General features: G+C 44.8%; 1 protein-coding gene across 5 annotated transcripts in view; it reads right to left on the bottom strand.

Moving 5' to 3' along the window:
• Nucleotides 1-4,377: 4,377 nt before the first annotated feature.
• The window catches only part of LOC140731166 (LIM/homeobox protein Lhx2), a 72,882-nt gene continuing 53,262 nt past the window's right edge, over nt 4,378-23,997 (bottom strand). For all 5 annotated transcript variants that reach the window (XM_073052571.1, XM_073052572.1, XM_073052574.1 and 2 more), the window contains exons 4-5: nt 22,941-23,146; nt 4,378-5,157 (exon numbers count right to left, since the gene is read on the bottom strand). In XM_073052571.1, the coding sequence (XP_072908672.1) occupies nt 4,867-5,157; nt 22,941-23,146 (497 nt within the window). In that variant the 3' untranslated portion in view covers nt 4,378-4,866. The remainder of the gene's footprint in view (nt 5,158-22,940; nt 23,147-23,997) is intronic.

The following is a 23,997-nucleotide window of genomic DNA, read 5'->3' as shown; positions in this document are numbered from 1 at the left end:
ATCTGATTATTTGTTCTGTTTACGGCTCCAGATTTTTTTTAACGACGGTGAACAGTTTATTTTTTAATTCATTAAAATCGATGAATTGATAGGCGCCACAGTAGCCTAGTGTTAGCGGTAGAGTATTGCAGCGCAGAGCGTTCTGGAGTTCAATTCCAGTGCCGTCTGTAGGGAGTCTCTGTACGTCCTCCCCATGGACTTCCTCCCACAGTCCAAAGGCTTTCTGGTTCATAGATGAATTGGTCATTGTAAATTGTCCAGTTATTAGACTAGTGTTTAATAAGTGGGTTGCTGGGGAGATGCAGCTCGCTGAGCCGGAAGGGCATGTTCCACATTGTATCTCTAAAAAATACAATCAAAATAAAATTAATGCAATTATGTGGTCCTCGCCTAGATAGATATGGAAGCTTCATATCGAGGGGCTGTCACATCCGTCCACATTAGCCCAGCAAGAAAGTGAACTCCTTCATTTAAAAATAATCCAGTGATAGCACATTTGCACACAGAACGGCAAACTGGCAATAAAATTTTACTGCATGAGCTTCTAGTGTACTTCAGAAGGTTACAGTCTGGCTACATATTACTTACTGGTGGGACATACATAAAATGCTGCAGGTCGGGCAGCCTCTATGGAGGCGAATAAACGGTCAACGTTTCAGGCCAGAACCCTTCATTGGGACTAGAAATACATAATCACAGGTGCCACGGTAACATAGCAGTCAGCGTGACGCTATTACGGCATGGGGCGCTCTGGAGCCCAGCTTTCAATTCCAGTGCCATGCTGTAGAGTCCCTGATAGCCCTTCCCCGTGGAACGTGTGGGTTTTCCCCAGGTCCTTGGTTTCGTCTCACAGTCCAAAGACGTACTGGGTAGATTAACTGATCATCGTAAGTTGTCTTGTGATGAGATTAGGGCCAATTGGCTTTGACGGGGGTATGGCTCTAAGGGCCGGTCGGGCCTACTGCAGGCTGCATCGCTAAACTAAATAAATAAATAAATACCAGGAGTGGAAAGGAAGGGGGAGGAAGCCAGAATTCTGGTTTTGGCTTGTGCATTCTGTGTTCAGTATTCTGTCTTCCACCACTCCCTTGCCAGTCCTGATGAAGGGTCTCTGCCTGAAACGTTCACTGCTTATTTCTCCCCGCAGATGCCGCCTGACCTGCCAAGTTCCTCCAGCATTTTGTGTGTGTCGCCCTGGATTTCCAGCGCCTGCAGAATCCCTTGTGCTTGTTATTTTCTGGTTGTTTTGATCTAATTGAAGTTCAAAGTAAATTTATTATCAGAGTACACCTACGTCACCATATACAACCCTGAGATTCATTTTTTGTGGGCATGCTCAGCAGATCCAATAACCATATTAGAATTAGTGAAAAACCGCACCAACAGGACGGATTAACAGTGTGCAAAAGACACAAAAACAACTGTGCGAATACAAAAAGAAAGAAAAAAATGAAATAATAATAATAAATAAGCAATAAATATCAAGAACATGAGATGAAGAGTCCTTGAAAGGAAATAGTTCAGTGATGGAGCAAGTGAAGCTGTGTGAAATTATCCCCTCTGTTTAAGAGCCTGATGGTTGAGGGGTATTAACTGTTCCTGAACTTGATTGTATGAGTCCAGAGGCTCCTGTACCTTCTTCCTGATGGCAGCAGCTAGAAGAGAGCATGTCCTGGTGGTGGGAGTTTCTGATGACAGATGCTGCTTTCCTGCTACAATGCTCCTTGTAGATGTGCTCTAAGGCGGAGAGAAATTTACCCGTGATGAATTGGACCATATCCACAACATTTTGTGGGATTTTCCATTCAAAACATTGGTGTTCCCATACCAGGCAGTGATGCAGCCAGTCAATATACTCTCCATTACATAGCTGTAGAAGTTTGCCAAAGTTTCAGATGTCATGCCGGACCTCCCGGACTTCTAAGGAAGTAGAGGCGCCTCCACGCTTTCTTTGTAACTGCACTAGTTCCTCTGAAATTATAACACTGAGGAATTTAAAGTTGCTGACCCTCTCGATCTCCCTCCTCTATGCTGATTGGTCACCACCTTTGATTCGCTAACAGCAGTGGTGTCGTCAGCAAACCTCAATATGGTACTGGAGCTGCGCTCGGCCACGCAGTCATAAAGCGAGCAGAGCGGGGGCTAAGCGCACGGCCTTGTGGTGCACCTGTGCCGATGGGGATACTGTTGCCAATCCGAACTGATTGGGGGTTACAATTTAAATACTTGTTTCACTCCTCCAGGCTGGTACTATACAAGACACACAATTGCCTTGGCATCTGGTGCCTAGGACATCTAATACAAACCTTTTGGTGTGACTGTTTTGCTGTTGAATGAATGCGGAAGAAGCGCTGAATCCCATCCCAGTAAATACTGAATACATCGAACTCGGGCATGGCACTTTGACATCAGAGCACTCTCCCTCTTTTCTTTTCGTTCCGTGCCAATTAATCTATTTGGAAGAAGTTGAGCTCTCTATAGCAGCAGTGGCTTGGCTCTTAGCTGTATCCTCTCCAAAGTAATATCTGTTGTGCCAGCTGCCTCCAATGTAAGCAGCCTTTCTTTCTCAGCGCTCTGCAGATCAATCCCCGGACTGAAATAGATCTGTTGGTGATTCATGCGGCAACCTTGCAGAAGTCTGCCGGCAAGCGGCCGCCATTGAACGAACTTGGAAACGCACAGAAAAGAAATCCAGTGAACCAGATTAACAGACATTCGGACCTGCCGCTGAACTCTGCTTGAAGCGGGGGCTCGACGCGAGGGCCCAAAGCGAGGGGGGCTGCAGCCTGTGCCGGACTGGGGGGGCGGCAGTTCTCAGCGCTAAACCCGCACAACCACCCGACCAACGACAACGGTGAAACAAAACAAATCGATATACACATAAGGAAGAACTTTCGTTCAATTTCTGTAATTATTTGAAAACTCAATAAAAAAAGTTTTTTTAAAAAAAAAGTAAAGTTCAATTTGACTGGATACTCAGAGTATTAACTTTCAATATTTGAATTCAAGCATTGAGATCAGTATTTGTTGGCAGTTCGTCGTCTTTTGCACCTTGGTTGTTTGTCAGTCTGTGTGTGTGTGTGTGACTCTATTGTATTTCTCTGTCTTACTGTGAATACCTGTAAGAAACAACTCTCAGGATAGTTTTTGGTGACGTATACGTACTTTGATAATAAAAGTTACTTAGAACTTTTGAGTCCCGTGGCAAATAAAAAAAGGAAATGTTAAATTTACCTTATACGCGTTGGTAACATTCAAATATTACGTTTTAAAATGTTTGAATCCTAAAATTAAAAGGTATGAGCTCTAAAGCCGATCTATTTTCACCTAGGGTTTCCATGGATTCCTGAGATTAATTCGGGAGTGGTGTGTAAATATTCAAACTGAAGGTGGGGTTTGATTCGTTCATTTAGGTTATTGGAATCTACCTGTCAGTTATTTCATGTACATCGATCCCATTGAAGAACGAAACCCCAGCAACTTTATTGCCGGTCACATCCCAGCCTCTCTCATAATGCAGGTTCATTTAGAAATTCTTTTTCATCGTCTGTTTGTGAGTTTGAAAGATAAGTTTAGAAGAATGCGGGGGATCTGACTGAAATCTATCGAATGTTGAAAGGCCTAGGTTGAGCGGGTGTGAGGAAAATGTTCCCTATAGTGGGGTGCGTCTAGGGCCAGAGGGCGCAGCCTCAGAATAGAGGGACGTCCATTTAGAACAGAGATGAGGAGGAATTTCTTTAGCCAGAGGGTGGTGAATCTGTGGAATTCATTGCCAGAGACGGCAGTAGAGGCCAAGTCATTGGGTATATTTAAAGCAGAGGTTGATAGGTTCTTGATCAAAGGTTACGGGGAGAAGGTTATGGGGTTGAGAGGGATGATAAATCAAACACGATGGAATGTAGGAGCATTGGCTCGATGGGCCAAATGGTCTCACTCTGTTCCTATGTCGTATGGTCTTATGAATTCAGCTTCCAGCAATACACTGCCACAAATCACCAGTTAACAATCCAACTGCAGAAGGTGTTTAAAATTAACTCTGTGTGCGCTCAAACTCATTACAGACATCTCCGGCAAGAAGACAGGCAGGTTTGGATTCATGAAAGGACGGTCAGAGTACATTACCTGAACTGGACAGCTTGTAATGCTTCTGTCCTCAGACTGGAATATATTAAATAACGCAAAACAAATGTGCGCGGGGCACAGCAGCAAAAGGAAATGGCTGGCGGTCTGATGCTGAAAATACCCAATAAAACCAAATATTACCTTTCTAGTTAGCGATAATAGGCCCCTGAACTCCAGCAAACAGAGATGAACCCGAAGGGTTTACACAGACACTTCCATCTCTTCAACCACAATATTTCAATGTCCAAAAAGCTCTTGCTTTGTATTTTGTTTTATAACGTTAGCACAACTTTATTGAAACTGACCTTTCACTGTGACATTCTGAAAGGTTTCTGAACTTCCAGTGCACCAGAAAGACAAGTGTTAAGAGCCGTCCTCATAAATCTGAATTGAACGCAGATGCAGTCCATTGTGTGTTTATAAGACAGTGTATTAAGGCACATGACAGTCTTTGAAAACTTAGAACTACACATAATTCCTAGCCAACTTTATTTAATGGTTCAGATTTTGAATTCATTGCATGTTCAGTCCACAGAATTGTACAGTTACACAATAGGGGATCCATCTTAACTCTCCAAAGCTTCTCCGCAGCCGACTGTAAACTTTTTTTTCCCAGATTTGAATCAGTTTTCAGTATAGATCCATAGTGCTATTAGTCAGTTGTACAAAGTATCTATTAAAAATACAGTTATAATTAAACTAGGAATTTCCTCTTCTCCGTGGGAATCGTGTAAAAGAGTGTTCTCAGAAAAGGTTTGTTAGTGTAGTTTGTGTGGGACTTCGGGAATCGTGAGCTTCAAGGTTACCAGGCACTGACGTCAGGACCGACGTCACGGTTGGCATAGAAGGGTTAGTCAAGTCAGTTAATGTAGTGGAGGTGCTTGAAGGACTGAGAGAGGCGTTGGAAATTTCTGACGCTGGACCGGACGGGGTTCCTGCTTGAAGCGAAGTGCCGTCGGATGCTTTATCAACCCCTGCATTTTCTTGCCGTAACAGATTCCTCCTGAACTTTGCTCGTGCATTTTGGAACCAAACCTGCAAACCAATTTGATGTAATTTTGTACCAGTTTTGAACCCACACAAGCGAGCATAAAGTCAGTAAAACGATCGCGACGGAAAACACTTGCTGTATTATCACAGAGGTCATACTTGGGTAGAGATTTTAATCAGACTTAAGAAGTTGAATTTTTTTCACCACATGTGACCCATTTCTGGTCTGTAAGGCCCCATAGGTTTGAATTTATTCTCTAAAACAAGGAGTCCAATTTAAGAGCCATTCTTAAAACTCTGGTCTTGTCGAGGAACAAATTGAAAAAGGGGGGGCAGGAATATTTTAACAAAGAAAGTTGATTGAAGAGATTTACCATTACCTGGGTTGCTTTGTGATTACAAGAAGTGCCAAGCATGCAAATAATTTTTAAGAAACAAACTACTAAATTAGCTTATCCACCCCTCTAAGATGATTGTAGATACCATAGGAATCAAAGGTACAATAAATAACCTGCATTCTCAACTTCCCCTAAGAGGAACAACTCTTGACAAAGCCCTGATGAAGGGTCTCACCAGAAATGTCCACTGCTCATTCCCTCCATAGACGCTGCCTGACCTGCTGAGTTCCTTCAGCATTTTGTGTGTTGACAAATTAATAGATTTTTGATTTTGACATTATTAACCATTAGTGTTAGTGACTATTTTAAGTTTAGACTTTAAGCCAATGTAAGTACATAACAAAATTCTCATATTTCAGGGTTTTTAGTGAATTTTCTGCACTTTATTGACAAATTTCTGTTTAAATAAGGTTATTTAGATAAAAATTAAAATAAACTATTTAAAATAACTTTGAGATGACCAGCTGTAAAGGTCTGATCTTATCGGGACAAGCCTCCAGGATCATTTTAAATCCATACCAGGCACAGAAATGATAAAATAGCTGTAGAGTCATGGAGTCTTAGAGCATAACAGCACAGGAACAGGCTCTTTGGCCCATCTAGTCTGTACCAGGCTGTTAATCTGCCTAGTTACATCAACCTGCACCTGGACCACTCACATACCTATCCAAATTTCTTGTAGATGTTGGAATCGAACCCACATCCTCCACTTCCACTGACAGTTCATTCCACATTCTCACCACCCTCTGACTGAAAAAGCTTTCCCCCATGTTTCCATTAAACACTTCACCCTTAACCCAAGACCTCTAGTTCTAGTTTCACCCAGTTTCACTCTCTTTACACCCTTCACAATGTTACATCCTCTAACAAATCTCCCCTCATTCTCCTATGTTCTACAAATAAAGTCCCAACCTCTTCAGCCTTTCCCTATAACTCAGATTCTCAAGTCCTGGCAACATCCTTGTAGATTTTCTCTGCACTCTTTCAATCTTATTGCTATCTTTCCTGTAGTTAGGTGACCAGAACTGTACACAATACTCCAAATTAGGCCTCACCAATGTCTTATAGAACTTCAACATAACTTCTCAACTGCTGTCCTCAATACTTTGATTTATGAAGGCCAGTGTGCCAAAAGCTCTCTTTGCATGTTGTTATCTATGATGTTTTAGAGGTTATTCCCACCAATGATGTTGCTTGATGCAACTCATTGATGAACAGTGATGCTGAGATGAGAAACTGCCTGCCTTTCTCAATACAACTATCAGAGGCATGACTGTAAAATATCACATCATTCTACATGTGGATTACATAAATATGGTTTATGCCAAGTTAATCTGGTGCACAGTCACACTGCCTGGTGAATTGATGTCCTGTGTTAGAGTTTACAGAACAAATTTTGTCCACAAGCCAATCCCAAGAAAATAATTTGCTAATATACATGTTACAACATCTCCCAATTCCCTGTGAACTGAAGGTATTATGGAAATAGATATCTAGAAATTTTACTTTGTAAAGAGGAAAGAGCTTAAGGATACAATTATTCCTACTATACTGGTATAAGAAACCCCTCTCGTAGACAAGTCTTTATATATGCACCATTTAATTTTTCATTGTAAGAGGTCTGTGTACTTAGAGTAAGGCCAATCAATTTAAACTTCACAGCACATGCAGGACCAGTACAAGATCTGAGCTTGCAAGTCACACCCTGGAACACTAAATACTCTGATTTTCATTTTGTTATTAAGAAAGTAAATGTCTAATATCAGGGGGCTTAATGTTAATGTGATTAGGGGGAGTATGGGGGGGGGGAAGGTGAAAGTTAAGGTTTTTACACACAGAGTGGTGGGTGCCTGGAATGCCCTGAGGGTAGAGGCAGATACACTAGTGACCTTTAAGAGACTCTTAGATAGAAAACTGGAAGGTTATATAGTAGGGAATGGTTAGACTGATCTTAGAGTAGGTTAAAAGGTCGGTACAACACCATGGGCCAAAGGACCTGTACTATGCAGTAATGTTTATATTATTTTATTTTAGAGACACATCATGGAACGGGCCTTTCTGGCCCAACAGGCCGCAACACCCATCAACCCATCTAGCCTACCCTCAGGACAATTTACAATGACAAACTAACCTACTAACCAGTACGTCTTTGGGCCGTGAGAGGAAACCGGAGCACCCCGAGGAATCCCGCACACTCATGGTGAGGACTTCTTATAGATGACGTTGGAAATGAACCCTGAACTCCGACACCCTGACTTGTAATAGTGTCGCACTAACCGCCATGCTACTGTGGTGCCCTATGTTCTATGTTCTATATTCAAATGTGTGCACTTGTACAAAAGGCTTGTGAAGTGAGTGCAGTCCTTGATCATACTAAACATATACTGAAAAGAGTCAATAATACTGAGAACATGAATTTCAAGGACTCTACCACTCATACTTTCAGTATTATTTAATTTGCTATTTGTATTATTTGTCTACTTTTGCATATTGGTTGAATCTCAGTCTACTTATGTACAGTTTTTCATGAATTCTATTGTATTTCTTTATTTTCTTGTAAATGTCTGCAAGAAAATGAATCTCAAGGTAGTGTATGGTAACAGACATACTTTGCCAATAAATTTACTTTGACTTTGTGTTTCAAAACTTTTGGTAATGTCATTGCAATTTTGACTACATTACATTGAAGTGCTATAAATTCTTGCCCCAAGGGCTGTAACTGCCTTTGATCGTGGATCTCCTGCTGTGTGTAAAACTAAGAGAAATTCCATGGAAAACTTCTGCATGCTGCATTCCTGTACAGGGATAACCAGCTCCTATTTTGAAGAAGGCTACTGAATGAGTGTGTCTGTTAGAGTACATCAGTATGCCAAGTATTTCTTATATTGTCTTACCTCCTTAAGTATCAAGTTATAACTTAGAGTTGTAAATCTAAATGTGTTTTATTTGGCATTAATCAGAAATGTTAGCACCCAGCTTCTCCTGATTTTCTACAATGCAAAAAAAATCAAGAGAGGCCAACCATATTATTTTCAGGGAGCATCTATGTAGGGGAATAAGCCACCACCGTTTCGGGCCGAGATCCTTCATCAGCCTAACCTATCATTGTGTGTTTTGCTCTAGATTTGCAGCATCTGTAGTACCTCTGTTACTTTTAGGGTTACTCTTAATTTAATTTCTAAAACCAAAGTGCAGACATAGCAGCTCCATGGTATTGTGCAAAGTGTACGAGTTACAGGAATGGACAGAAGTTTAGCTGACTGGGAGAAGGCAAAGAATGGGAACAAATGGAACCTTTCCTGGTTGATTGCTGGTGACCAGTGGCGTTCCGCAGGGGTCAGGGCTGGGACCGATTCTTCTCACATTATATGTCAATGATTAGGAAGAAGGAATTGATGGCTTTGTGACCAAGTTTGCGAATGATATGTTGATAGATGGAGGCCGGTGTTACTGATTAAAGCCAGCAGGCCAAAAGTCTTCTTTACCACCCTGTCTACGTGTGATGAAACTTTCAGGGAACCATGAACCTGAACTCGAAGTTCCATCTACAACACCCACTAAAGCTGCATATCTTTGCAATGAGGACAGAATCCAGACCCTACCCATCATTCCATTCCCTTTCCCCCAGGAATCATAGAACATAGAGCATAGAACAATACAGCCCAGTACAGGCCCTTCAGCCCACAATGTTGTGCTGACATTTAACCTACTCTAAGATCAATCTAACCTTCCCCTCCTACATAACCCTCCATTTTACTACCATCCACGTGCCTATGTAAGAGTCTCTTAAACGTCCCTGATGTATCTGCCTCTACCACCGCCTCGGGCAGTGCATTCCATGCACCCACCACTCAATGCATAAAAAACACTTACCTCTGACATTCCCCTATACTTTCCTCCAATCAGCTTAAAATTATTTCCCCTCATATTAGCCATTTCCACCCGGGGAAAAGCTCTCTGGCTGTCTTCTCTATCCATGCCTTTTAACATCTTGTACATTTATATCAAGGCACCTCTCATTCTTCTTCACAGAATATAGAAACTTCGCTCCAAAGAGAAAAGCCCTAGCTCACACAACCTAAACGCATAAATGTGCTCTCAAAACCTGGTAAATTTCTCCTGCACCCTCTCTAAAGCTTCCACATCCTTCCTATCATGACCAGAATGGAACAAAACACTACAAGTGTGATCTGAAGAAAATCTGACCACATTACCACTCACCATTCTTTCACCTCCTCAGTTCTACCATTTCCAGCACTATCATAACAGCGTTACTATGCCTTAGTGGTAGGACAGAGGGACCTCAGCCCAGAAACTCTCATCCAAGTCACTCTGGCTGGGAAAAAAGTAGCCCTGTAACTGGAAGGACACACAAAGGGTTCTGAAGATGCCAGAAATCTGGATCAACAAATACAAAATGGTGGAGGAACTCAGCAGGTCAGGCAACACTATGGAGGGAAATAGACAGTTGATGTTTCAGGCTGAGACTTCTCAGCAGTCTCACGCTTCTCTTCTTTTCCATTCTCCATTCTGGTTTCCCCCTCACCCCTTCTCTTCTCCTCATCTGCCCATTACCTCACTTTGGTTCCCCTCCTTCATCCTTTTCTTCCATGGTCCACTGCCCTCTCCTATCAGATTCCTTCTTCTTCAGCTCTTTACCATTTCCACCTCTCACCTTCTCACTTCATCCCCTCCTTCCCCCATCCACCCACCTTCTTCCTCACCTGGTCTCACGCATCACCTGTCGGCTTGTAATCAATCCTTCCCGTCACCCCGTCTTCTTATTCTGCTTTCTGCCCCTTTCCTTCCCAGTCTTCATGAAGAGTCTGAACCCGAACTGTCGAGTGTTCGTTCCCGTCTACAGATGCTGCCTTACCTGCTGAGCCTCTCCAATGTTTTGTGTGTGTGGTTACATAACTGGGGAGCTTACACCACCATGACAGTGAACTCACATCAAGCAACTGAGCATCTTAAGAAAGAATTATCGATAGTATGTTGCCCTCAAAATATTAAGACATTCAAACTAAAATGAATGCTCCCCTATTCCAGTTTTCTTCTCCAGAGCAATTCCCACAGCAACTGCTGAGATAACAATCCTCAGGGAAATGGTTCCATCAAAACAGCATTTGAACAGACTTTCATAACCAGTGGCACAGCTACGAATCCCCTCCTGTGATGTATAAGACTCTGAGGGACTTCGGTGGGGAATCTAAAACGTTAAAGGCAAAGGAGCAGAATTAGGACATTCAGCCCATCAAGCCTGCTCTGCCATTCCATCATGGCTGATTTATTATCTCTCTCAACCCCATTCTCCTGCCTTCTCCCTGTAACTGTTGACACCCTGATTAATCAAGAGTCTAAAGACCTCCAATGACAGCCGTCTGTGGCAAAGAATTCCACAGATCCAGCACCCTCTAGCTAAAGAAACTTCTCCCCATCTCTGTTCTAAAGTGACGTCCTTCATCGAGAACCTCCGCTCCATCGGTCAAAAGTGGAACTTCCCAGTAGCCAAACATTTGAATTCTGATTCTCATTCCCGTTCCCAGTCCACGGTCTCCTCTTGTTCCACGATGAGGCTGCTCTCAGGGTGGAGGAGCAACACCTCCAATCTGATGACATGATTATTGATTTCTCCTTCCAGTAAAAAAAATTCCCCCGTCCTCTCCCCTCTTCTTCTATTCCCCACTTTGACCTTTTACCTCTTCTCACCCACCTATCACCTCCCCCTGGGTCCCCTCCTCTTCCCTTCCTCCTGTGGTCCACTCTCCTCTCCTATCAGATTTCTTCCTCTACAGCCCTTTACCTTCCAACCCTCCAATCCAGTCCTGAAGGAGGGTCTCGGCCTGAAATGTCCACTGTCTATTTATTTCCACAGATGCTGCCTGACCTGCTGAGTTCCCCCAGCGTTCTGTGCGCGTTGCTTTGAAACATGTTGCCATCTTGAGGCAGTGCTTCATGTTCAGAATCAGAATCGGAATGGTGGCGATGGGACGTGCCTGTGAATTCCTGGGCCAAGTCCACCACTCTGTGAAGCTTCTTGTGTCTCTGTGCATTTGTAATTCCGTAACAGACCATGATGCAACCAGTTAGGACACCTTCAACAGTACAGTACTGTGCAAAAGTCTTAGGCACCCTAGATTTTGTATGGTTTCAGTAGCATAGCCTCCACAGAGCCCTGATCTCAACATCATTGAGGCTGTCTGGGATTACCTGGTGAGACAGAAGTAAAGGAGACAGCCAAAGTCTGAAGAAGAACTGTGGCAAAGTCTCCAAGATGCTTGGAATAACCTGCCTGCTAATTTTCTTTTAAAACTGCACAACAATGTACCTAAGGGAATTGATGCCGTTTTTAAGGCAAACGCTAGTCACACCAAATATTGATTTGATTTAATATTTACAATTTACTATTTATTCTTTATGGGTTTTTTATATTTAGAAACTTTTCACTTCATTATTTTTGAAAGCATCTTCACTTTACAGAACTTTGTTCACCTGTGCCTGAGACTTTTGCACCATGCTGTGTATCTGCGGAAGTTTGTCAGAGTGTTTGGTGATGGGAACAGGCCCTTTGACCCACTACTCCGTGCAAACTAATATGCCCTGTCCAAGCGAGTCCCATTTGCCAGTGTTTGGCACGTAAACCTTCCAAACCTTTTCAATCCGTCTAACTGTCCGACTGTCTTTTAAAAGTTGTCATTGTAGCAACCACTCCCCTCTGTTGGCCGATTCCACATACGCATCACTTGTTGTGTAAAAGATGTTGCCTCTGAAGTGCCCCTAAATCTTTCCGCTCTCATTTCAAACCTGTGCCCTCTCGTTGTTGATTCCTCAACCCTACAGTCACCTCAGACCTCACTTGGAGTACTGTGAGCAGTTCTGGGCCCCGTATCTAAGAAAGGATGTGCTGGGATTGCAGAGGGTGCAGAGGAGGGTCACAAGAATGATCCTGGCACTGAATGTGTTAATGTAAGAGGAGCGTTAGATGCCTGTGAGCCTGTACTCACTGGAGTTTGGGGGGAACCTATTGAATACTGAAAGGGCCAGATAAACTGCACATGGAGAGGATGTTTCCTATAGTGGGCGAGTCTCAGACCCGAGGGCACAGCCTCAGAATAGCGGGACGTCCCTTTCGAGAGAGGACGGTGAATCTGAGGAATTCATTGCCACAGACAACTGTGGGGGCCAAGGCACTGGGTATATTTAAAGCAGAGCTTGATTAGTAATGACATCAAAGGTTACAGGGAGAAGGCAAGAGAATGGGGATGAGAGGGATAATAAATCATCCATGATGGCTCGGCGGAGTAGACTCGATGGCCTGAATGGCCTCATTCTGCTCCCAATAGTCTTACGGTCTTATCTATGCCCTTCCTGATTGTATCCACTTCTATAAGGTCACCCCTCAGCCTCCAACACTCCAAGCTACCCAAGGAACAGGGAGGACGGGAAAGCTGAAGTTTCTTTTCAGATCAGCCATGACCTTACGGGATAGCAGAGCAAGTCAGAGGGGACAAATGGCCTCCACTGGTTCTGTTTCTCATGTCTCACGTGTAGTTCGTGCTCCAACATGGCTGAATTATAACAGTGAGGGTGGAGGCTCAGGCTTGTTCCTCCATCCCTACCACTGGGAGGAACAGCACAAAGAGTAATCGTAGTGGCAGTGGAACCTTTCTAACTGCAATGTTGAATCATACTTGTAGCTACCCCAACCTATCCCAGAAACAAGAGACTCTGCAGATGCTCAAAATCCAGAGCACAACACACAGAACACTATTGAAACTCAACAGGTCAGGCAGCATCTGAAAATATATTAAACAACACATACTTTGATAATAAGTGTACACTGAACTTGGAACTTTGAGAATAAGCAGTCGATATTTAGGGCCAGGACCCCTCATCTTGACCCAAAACATCAACTGTTCATTCCTCTCCGTAGACGCTGTCTTGACCTGCTGATCTCCTCCCGTAGTTTGTGTGTGTTACAGTTATAAGACTATTGTTTAGTTCACGAGTATGATAAGATGGACTCTTGACCTCACAATCTACATTGTCATGACCTTGCATCTTGTTGTCTATCTGCACAGCACTGTCTCTGTAGATGTTACACTTTATTCTTCAGTCTGTTATTGTAATATCTCAGTCCGCTATGTAATGATCTATCCTGCAAGAATAGTATGCAGGACAAACTTCTCACTGTATCTTTGTACATGTGATGATTAAAAAAAAACTAATTCTGGTTCCAATCTCCAAGTATCCCACTGTCACCATCTGCTCATAGTCTTTGGGGTACAAACAGAACCTGCAGAATAACTCCTAGGCACGTTTAAAGAGCTCCTGTCTGTGCATCAGCATAACAACAGCCTCTGGTAATGGACTGGAATACCAAGGTGACAAAACCAGCCACAGGAGTAAACATCAGGCAGCACGTTCTCAGCAAAGCTGACCTGTGCACTCATTACACCCATTTGACAGAGATAGGCAATGGACAAAGGGGCTCTCAGGGAAACTTAATTCATCACGTGGAAACTAGTATCACCAGGGGTGGGTGAAACCGATTAACTTCAGCACACACACTTAGTGGCTACTTTATCAGGTACACCTGTGCACATGCCCATGAATGCAAAACCTAATCAGCCAATCATGTGGTAGTAACTCATGCAGACATGGTCAAGAGTTCAATTATTGTTCGGACCCAACGTCAGAATGGGGAAGAAATGTGATCAAGTGACTTTAATCATGGATGGTTGGTGACAGATGGGGAGGTCTGAGTATCTCAGAATGTGCTTTATCTCCTGGCATTTTCATGCACAGCAGTGTCTAGAGTTTACAGAGAACAGTGCAAAGAGCAAAAGAAAATCCAGTGAGTGTCAGTTCTGTGGGTGAAAATGCCTTGATAATGAGAGAGGTCAGAGGAGAACGGCCAGACTGGTTCAAGCTGACAGGAAGGTGACAGTAACTCAAATAACCACACGTTACAACAGTGGTGTGCAAAAGAGCATCTACGAACACACATGTCGGACCATGAAGTGGATGGAATACAGCAACAGAAGACCATGAATATACACTCAGTGGTGACTTTATTAGGTACAGGAGATACCTAACAAAGAGGACATTGAGTGTAGAACACAGGACAGTACAGCTCAAGAACAGACCCTTTAGTCCACGGGGTTGTGCCTAACCAATTAATCTAATAATGCCAAATCAAACTAATTCTTTCTGCCTGTAAATGGTCCATTCTCTGGATACTCATGTACCTATCTAGGAGCCTCTTAAATACCTGTATATCCCCCTCTACCCCCACCCCAGATGTCCCCCACATCTCCTTTGAACTTACCCCCTCTCACCTTAAATGCATGCCCCCTGGTATTAGAGATTTCAGCCCTGAGAAAAACAATACTCTTATCGATAACTCACATAATTTTATAAACTCCATCAGCTCTCTAAAAGACCATAAGACATAGGAGAAGGATTAGGGCCATTTGGCCCATCGAGTCTGCTCCAGCATCCATCATGGCTGATTTATTTTCCCTCTCAGCCCCACTCTCCTGCATCCCCTCAAACTCTACCGTTCCACGGGACACAATCCTCGTTTGCCCACCCTCTCTTTATAGCACGTGCTCGCTATAAAAGGCAGCATCCTGGTAGCACACACAAAATTCTGGAGGAACTCAGCAGGTCAGGTAGCATCTATGAGGAATACAGAGCCGGCATTTCGAGCCACAACACTTCATCCAAAGCTTCATATTCAGGGGTCGCCACCTTAAACTCCACCAAACTGCCTGATTCCACCTCTACCCCTTGTAACCTATTCCAGCCTGACAAAACAAACTTGTACCTCAGGTCCCAATCTAAACTTAAAAGTTTGTCTTCTGGTGCTTGGCATTTCTGATCTGGTGAAAGGATTGTGACCATCTATCCCATCCATGGAATGTTCTGTCTGGGATGCTGATGGAGGCAAATACAATAGAGACATCCAAAAGGCTCGGATTTTATTTATTTGTTTAGAGGTACAGCATGGAACAGGCCCTTCTGGCCCTTTGAGCTGTGCTGTCCAACAACTGCCAGTTTAACCCTAGCCTCACCACAGGACAATTTACAATAACCAATTAACCTACTAACCAGTACGTCTTTGGAACGTGCGAGGAAATCAGAAGCCAAGCCGATCACAGGGAGAACGTATAAACTCTTCCCTAGCGGCGGTGGAATTCAGCTCCAAACTCTGACACCGCAAGCTGTAACAGCACCATGCTGGTTGCTACTAGATTGACACAAATACAGAGTATGGACATGGTGTAGGCAGAAAGGATGAGATTAGTCCATAAGACATAGGAGCAGACTTTGGCCATTCGGCCCATCAAGTTGCTCTGATATTCTATCATGGCTGATTTATTATCCCTCTCAATCTCATTCTCCTGCCTTCTCCCTGTAACCTTTGATATCTTGACTAATCGAGAATCTATCAACCTCCACTTTAAACGTACTCAGTGACTTGGCCTCCACAACCAACTGGGGCAATGAATTCCACAGATTCACTACCCTCTGGCTAAAGAAATTCCTTCTCATCTCTATTCAAAATGGACATCCCTCTAGTCTGAGGCTGCGTCCTCTGCCCCTAGACTCACACACTGTAGGAAACATGCTGCTTACATCCACTCTATCCAGACCCTTCAATATTTGATAGACTACAATGAGATTCCCCCCTCATTCTTCTAAACTCCAGCGAGTACAGGCCCAGAGCCATCAAATGTTCCTCGTATGTTAACCCTTTCATTTCTGGAATTATTCTCGTGAACCTCTTCAATGCTAGCACATCTTTTCTTAGGTAAGGGACCCAAAACTGCTCTCAATACTCCGAATATGATCTCATCAATGCCTTTATAAAGCTTCAGCATCTCCCAGTCTGTCTAAGCCCCTTCTGCAGACTTCTTGCTTCTTCTCCACCAATCTTCATATGGTCCATAAACTGGGCCACAACACCATCAATTACATCACCCAAATCATTCACATACTACATGAAAAGACGTGAACCCAACACCATCCCCGGCAGAAAACCACTAGTCACCAGCAGCCAACCAGATAAAGCTCCCTGTATTGCTACTCTTTGCCTCCTGCCAGTAAGCCAATCATCTACCCACGCTAATATCTTTCTGCAAAACCATGGGCTCTTATGTTGTTAAGCAGCCTCAAGTGTGGAACCATGTCAAAGACCTCCTGAAAATCCAAGTAAACAGCATCTGCTGACTCTCCTTTGTCTACCCTGCCCATTATTTCCTGATAAAATTTCAATAGATTTGACAAGCAAGATGTCCTCTTAAGGAAACCATACTGAAACCTCATTCTTAATAATAAGCTGCAACATATTCCCAACCACTGAGGTCAGGGTAACTGGCCAACAATTTCCTTTCTTCAGTTTAAGTTTAACATTTAATTACTAATTTATTTTAACACCTCAATATAGGCCAAAAAACCCGTCCCTGTTGTTGGATTGGGCTGTAGAATTGTTGCTGTTCCCGTGGTTTAACTTTCTTATGCTCGTTTGTATTTTTATATCATCACCAATATACACACGTGTTCAATGAGTTTTCAGTGGTTAAAGTTGCCTCTGTATTTTTTTGGAAACTTCTTGATTTCAGTGGCAAGTGTCACATTACTTGAATCCGACTGGTCAGTGGTGGGTATCACATTACTCGAATCTGGCTATCCGATTGGTCAGTGTTATCAATGGAAATTCACGGTATTAGTGGTCAGTGGGCACACTTAAAGCAGAGGTTAATAGGTTCTTCAAACACAAGAAAGTCGGCAGATGCTGGAAATCCAAAGCAACGCACGCAAAGTACTGGAGGAACACAGCAGGTCAGAAGGCATCAGTGGAAAAGAGTAAATTAGTCAACATTTCAGGCCGAGTCCCTTCACCAGGACTGGAAAAAAAGGATGAGGAGTCAGAGCGAGAAGGTGGGGGGATGGGAGGAAGAAGTACAAGGTGGTGGGTGATAGGTGAAGCCTGGACAGGGGGAGGGGTGAAGTAAAGAGCTGGGAAGCTGATTGGTGAAATAGGTAAAGAGCTGGAGAAGGGGAATCTGATAGGGGAGAGGAGAAGACCAAGGAAGAAAGGGAAGTTGGAGGAGCACCAGAGGGAGGTGATGGGCAGGTAAGGAGGTAAAGTGAGAGAGGGAAATGGGAATGGGGAATGGTGAAAGGGAGGTGCACTTCCAAGAAGTTAGCGAAATCGAGGTTCATGACACCAATTTGGAGGCTACCCAGACAGAACATAAGGTGTTGCTCCTCCAGCCTGAGTGTGGCCTCATCGTGGCGGTAGAGGAGAACGTGGACCGACATATCGGAATGGGAAGTGGAATTAAAATGGGTGGCCACTGGGAGATCCCGCTTTCTCTGGCGGATGGAGTGTAGGTGCTCGGTGAAGCGGTCTCCCAATCTGCATTGGGTTTCACTCATATACAGAAGGCCACGCCGAGAGCCCCAGATACAATATATGACACCAAAGTTCTCACAGATGAAGTGTCACCTCACCTGGAAGCACTGTTTGGAGCTCTGAATGGTAGTGAGGGACGAGTTGTGGCAATTGTTCCACTTGCCAGGATCAATGGCCTACTGAGATCCCCCAGCATTTTATGTGCGTTATTAGGTTCTGGATTAGTAAGGGCGTCGAAGGTTCTGGTGAGAGGCAGTAGAATAACCTTGCTTTCCAACAGAAGGGAGTGACCTTGATTTTGATCCCTGTACAAAGCACAGAAAAATCAAACCCCGTCCCAACTTTGTAGAGGGAGCAGGCGGAGATTTCTTCTGGTGAATAGGGAACAGGAGAAATGTGATTCCACATCACCTCCACCCCCCACCATGGCAGACTATTTTACCTGTAGAAGCCTAAACCTCCGGTAAAGATGTTTGTGGGAAACTGATAAATTGGTTTATTATTGTCATATATGCCAAGATACAGTAAGAAACTTTGTTCTGTGTGGGAGACTGAAACACCGGGAGAGCAGGCAGAGGTGCTGCTATCAGAAGAAAGGCCTCTGTTTGTTCTCTCTCTCTCTCTCTCTCTCTCTCTCTCTCTCTCTCTCTCTCTCTCTCCCCCTCCCTCCCTTCCACTCTCTCTTCTCTCCCCTCTCTTCCCCCTCTCTCCCCCTTCCACTCTCTCTCTCTCCCCCTCTCTCTGTCTCTCTCCCCCTCTCCTCTCTCTCTCTCCCCCTCCCTTCTCTCCTCTCTCTCTCCCCCTTCTCTCTCCCCCTCTCTCTCTCCCCCTCCCTCCCTTCCACTCTCTCTTCTCTCCCCTCTCTCTCTCCCCTCTCTCCCTCTCTCTCTCTCTCCCCCTCCTCTCTCTCTCTCCCCCTCTCTCTCCCCCTCCTCTCTCTCTCTCCCCCTCCCCTCTCTCCTCTCTCTCTCCCCCTTCTCTCTCCCCCTCTCTCTCTCCCCCTCCCTCCCTTCCACTCTCTCTTCTCTCCCCTCTCTCTCTCCCCCTCTCCCCTCTCTCCCTCTCTCTCTCCCCCTCCTCTCTCTCTCCCCCTCTCTCTCTCCCCCTCCCCTCTCTCTCTCACCCTTCTCTCTCCCCTCTCTCTCTCTCCTTCTCCCCCCTCTCTCCCCTCTCTCTCTCTCTCTCTATCTCCCCCCCCTCTCTCTCTCTCCCCCTCCCTTCTCTCCTCTCTCTCTCCCCCTTCTCTCTCTCCCTCTCGCTCCCTTCCACCCTCTCCCTCTCTCCCCCTCTCTCTCTCGGACAGGGATGGAGAAGTGACATAGAAGGTTATCACATCGAAACAGCGAGCTGCTGGTCGTTGTTACTGGAGTGACTGCTCTCTCTAGCTTGCTAGTGAGAGAACGCCTGTCTGAGGTACTAAAGCACTGAGGAATGCACTGTAGTTTTTGAGGAACTCTAGATCAAGGTCTCTCTGGGGGGCTTTTGCTGTTGCCTGCAAGGTGAGGAAGTGGGTGGCGGTTGGTTCTTATGATGGCACGTGAGGGGAGGGGGAGGGGGTCAGAGTTTCTACTGCTGCTTGTGCACTGGGAGGGTGAGAGGGGGCTTTGGGGTTCTTATGTTCCTATCATTCTTTCTTTGGGGTTTCTTGTTTTGTGTATGTCTGTGAAGAGTAAGAATTTCAGGTTGTATACGGTATACATTCTCTGATATAGAATTGAACCATTTGAACTATTCATTACAACAGAGCATGGACTTTGAGCATTCGTTCGTTATGTGCCATGTCGTATGACAAAAGCGATCATGGTTTTCCCAGGACCATGATTATTCTTGGCAAATTTTTCTACAGAAGAGATTTGCTATTTCCTTCTTCTGGACAGTGTCTTGTAAATACTCTTCGGAGATTGTCTGCCTGGCGTCAGTGGTCACATAACCAGGACTTGTGATCTGCGCCAGCTGCTCGTACGACCATCCACCACCTGCTCCCATGGCTTCATGTGACCCTGATCAGGGGGCTGAGCAGGTGCTACACCTTGCCCAAGGGTGACCTGCAGGCTGGAGGAGGGAAGGAGGTCCTTACACCTCCTTTGGTAGAAACGTATCTGCACCCTGCCACCCTATGGGGGTTGATAGGTAAGGGCGTCAGCCATGATGGAATGGCAGAGCAGACTTGATGGGCCAAATGAACTATCTGCTCCTGCTTTTTCATGGTCTTATGTGAAGACCAGATCTTCCTTGTTCTCCCTCTTTTTCCTTAGGCTCTTTCCCTGCCTGCTCTTCCTTTGTTCTTTATCCTCATGCTTTTTTACTCTTCATCTGCTACGCTCTTGTAACACTCAACAAAACGATTGTAAGCAATGAGCATTATGCCTCTTTGTTGATTTCCAAAACAAACCTTTGCATTGCAAAAGCATCAAGATCCAGCACTGTACTGTACTGCATTACACTCCATGCCATAAACCTCGTCCACGCCCTCAGCAAAGCCTCCACATCCTCACAGTAATGGGGCAACCAGGACTGAAGGCAGCACTCCCGAGGTGGTATAACGAGAGTTTTATAAAGTGCCTTCGAAAGGGAATTGGATGGGACATGGAGGTAAGATCATCAGCAGGCCCGTGGGGAATGAGGCTGATGGAACAGTTCTACCAGGAACTAACGTGTACTCCACCCTCCGTGATCCTAATTGAAACAAAGCACTCCAGGGAGGCGTGTTTGAGAAAGGAGTAGCTGAGCCAAGTCACTGCTTCCTGCTCCACGCGGCAAAACCGCAACACGAGTGAGATGGTGTTAGATTAAAGTGTGAATCTGAATGTATTACTTTAAATAGCAGCGTTGCTCAGTGAAAGAGATTGCCTGTGAAACAGAATTTGAAAAGAGACCCAACAGATGCTTTTCTTTCCTCCTCCCTCTTCCCTCTTCTTCAAATCCCCACTCTGGCTCTGCTCTTACCTCTTCTCTTCTCCTCACTTGCCTCTCACCTCCCCCAGTTCCCCTCCTCCTTCCCTTTCTCCCATTGTCACTCTCCTCTCCTATCAGATTCCTTCTTTTCCACCTATCACCTCTCAGCTTCTTACTTCATTACCCCCCCTGCGCAACCTGGCTTCACCTATCACCTTCTAGCTTATATTCCTTTCCCCCCTCCCCCACCTTCTTATTCTGGCTTCTTCCTCCTTCCTCTCTGAAGAAGTTCTGAAGAAGGGTCTCAACTTGAAACGTCGATTGTTTATTCATTTCCATAGACGCTGCCTGACCTGCTGAGTTCCTCCAGCACTTTGTGTGTGTTGCTCAATGGATGATCAGTAGATCAGGCAGCATCTGTGAAGACAGAAACCAATTCAGGTCATCAGAATCTCCCTCCTCAGATGCTGCCTGACCTGCCGGCCATTTCCAGGAACTTTTGCTTATATATAATACAATACAGCACAGTATAGGCCCTTCAGCCCATGATGTTGTGCTGACTTTTAATCCACTAAGATCAGTCAAACCATAAGACATAGGAGAATAATTAGGCCATTTGGCCCATCAAGTCTGCTCCGCCATTCCATAGCGGCTGATTTATTATCCCTCTCCACCCCATTCTCCTGCCTTCTCCCCGTAACCTTTCATACCCTGATTAACCAAGAACATATTAACCTTCCCCTTAAAATATACCCAATGACTTGGCCTCCACAGCTGTCTGTGGCAATGAATTCCACAGTTTTGCCACCATCTGTCTAAAGAAGTGTTTCCTCACCCCTGCTCAAAATGGACATCACTCTGTTCTGAGGCTGTGCCCTCTGGTCTAGACTCCATCACTATAGGAAACATCCCCTCAAAGTCCACTCTATCTAAGCCTTTCAGTGCATCTCAATGAGATCCCCCCGCCCCCATTCTTTTAAACTCCAGCAAGTACAGGCCCAGAGCCATCAAACCCTCACATATTAATCCTTTCATCTATGGAATCATCCATGAACCTCCTCTGGACCATCTCCACTGCCAGCACATCTTTTCTTAGATAAGGGACCCAGAGCAGCTCACAATACTCCAAGTGCTCTAAATGCGGTCTGACCAATGCCTTTAAAAGCATTACATCCCTGCTTTTGTATCCTAGTCCTCTCAAAGTGCTAACGTTGCATTTGCCTTACTTACCACTGACTCAACCTGCAAGTCAACCGTTCGGGATTCCTAACCCTTCCTTCTTACATCGCCCTGCATTTTTCTTTCATCCGTGTGATTTAGAGATTCTTAAATGTCCCTAATATACTGTATCTGTCTCTACCACCACCCCCGGCAGGGTGTTCCACACACCCACCACTCCGTGTAAAAAAAAACTGACCTCCGATATCTCCCAAATACTTCCCTCCAATCTCGTTAAAATTATGCTCTCTTGTTTCAGCCATTTCTGCTTTGGGAAAAAATGTTTCTGGCAGTCCACTCTGTTCCTGCCTGTTATCTTCTTGTATACCTCTCATCCTTCTTCAGTCCAAAGAGAAAAACCCTAACTCACTCAACCTATCCTCAATCTTTTCTCAATGCCCTCTAATCTGGGCAGCATCCTAGCAAACTTCCTCTGCGCTCTCTCTAAAGCTTCTACCTCCTTCCTATAATGAGGCTGCACAATCCTAAGGGGGCAATATAGGGTAAATTCCAAGATTCCAAGATCCCTAGAGGGAGAGTCTTGAATGAGGGGACACGGTTACAAAACTGGGGGTGGGATGTTCATTTATTACTAAGGCACATAGGAATTTCCTGCAGAGGGAAATTCAGCCCCAGAAATCTCCATCACTATAGGAAACATCCTCTCAAAGTCCAGTCAATTCTGCTTGTACCACCACCCTGGGCAGTGAGTTCTACATACCCACCACTCTCTATGTAGAAACTGACTCTGACAATCATCTCCCTATACTTTGCTCCAATCACCTTAAAGTTACGCCCACCCGTGTTAGCCAGTTCTGCCCTGGGGAAAGGATTTGACTATCCAGAACTTCCAATACTTTGTAGACGGTAACTGAGGAGATCTCCCTTACCTGCAGAACTCGCTTTGTAAGACCGGTCTTCTGCGCTAGCTGCTTCAGGTCCTTTGCGTCGGGATTGTGGTTAATGGCGAAGTAAGATTTCATGGTTCTCAGCTGATGATGCTTAAAGGAAGTGCGCATGCGTTTTGTCTTCTGGGCGGGAGGATACTGCTGCTCTCTCTCCATGTGGTCACCAGCATTTTCATTACAACTCAATGCTATAAAATATTAGGAAGATTTACTGTAAATTTAAGAAGGAAATTTGAATAAGTGCAGCTACTGGCTAGAATATATCCCTTTGATGACTTATAGAATGCGGAACAGTAGAATAGAACCGCTGAGCATTGTGGGTACGCTATGTTGACGCCAGAATGTGTGGCGACACTTGGGGGCTGCCCCCAGCACATCCTTTGGTTGTGTTGGTTGTTAACACAAACGGATATGTGGCTCCTCCATAGAGAGTGTTAACTGCATCAAGTTCCTGGGAGTTCACATCACGGATGACCTCACCTGGACCCTTAATATCACCTCCCTGTACAAGAAGACACAGCAGTGTCTCCATTTCCTAGGGAGACTGAGGCAAGCAAGGCTCCCATCCCTCATTTAACTGCGTTTTACAGGAGCACCACTGAGAGCGTCCTGACAAGCTGCATCTCCATCTGGTCTGGGAGCCAGTCGACCATCGGACCAGAAGTCCCTACAAAGGACTGTGAGATCTGCTGAGAGGATCATTGGAGTCTCCGTACCATCCAGTGGGGACATTTATCAGGAGCATTATGCACGCAGGGCCCTTAGTATTATTAAAGATCCCACCCACCCACCCAGCATCCTCTTTGACTTTCTACCATCAGTCAGGAGACTCCAATGCATAAAGACAAGAACGGTCGGGATGAGAAGCAGTTTCTTCCCAAAGGCCACTGGGCTTCTGAGCTCCCTGCTGCATCATATTCAAAATATCACTGGTTAATCAGTTCCATACTTTATGATATTTAATATTGATGCAGTTCAGTTTGTTATTTTGTCTGATTCATCTGTAGACTTTATCCTTACCTTCATAAGTTATCGTGTG

The sequence above is a fragment of the Hemitrygon akajei genome, chromosome 7 (genome assembly GCF_048418815.1).
Source record: "Hemitrygon akajei chromosome 7, sHemAka1.3, whole genome shotgun sequence".
Taxonomy (NCBI): Eukaryota; Metazoa; Chordata; class Chondrichthyes; order Myliobatiformes; family Dasyatidae; genus Hemitrygon; species Hemitrygon akajei.
Note: the sequence above shows the minus strand (reverse complement) of the source record. Positions and strands in the feature narration are given on the sequence as shown.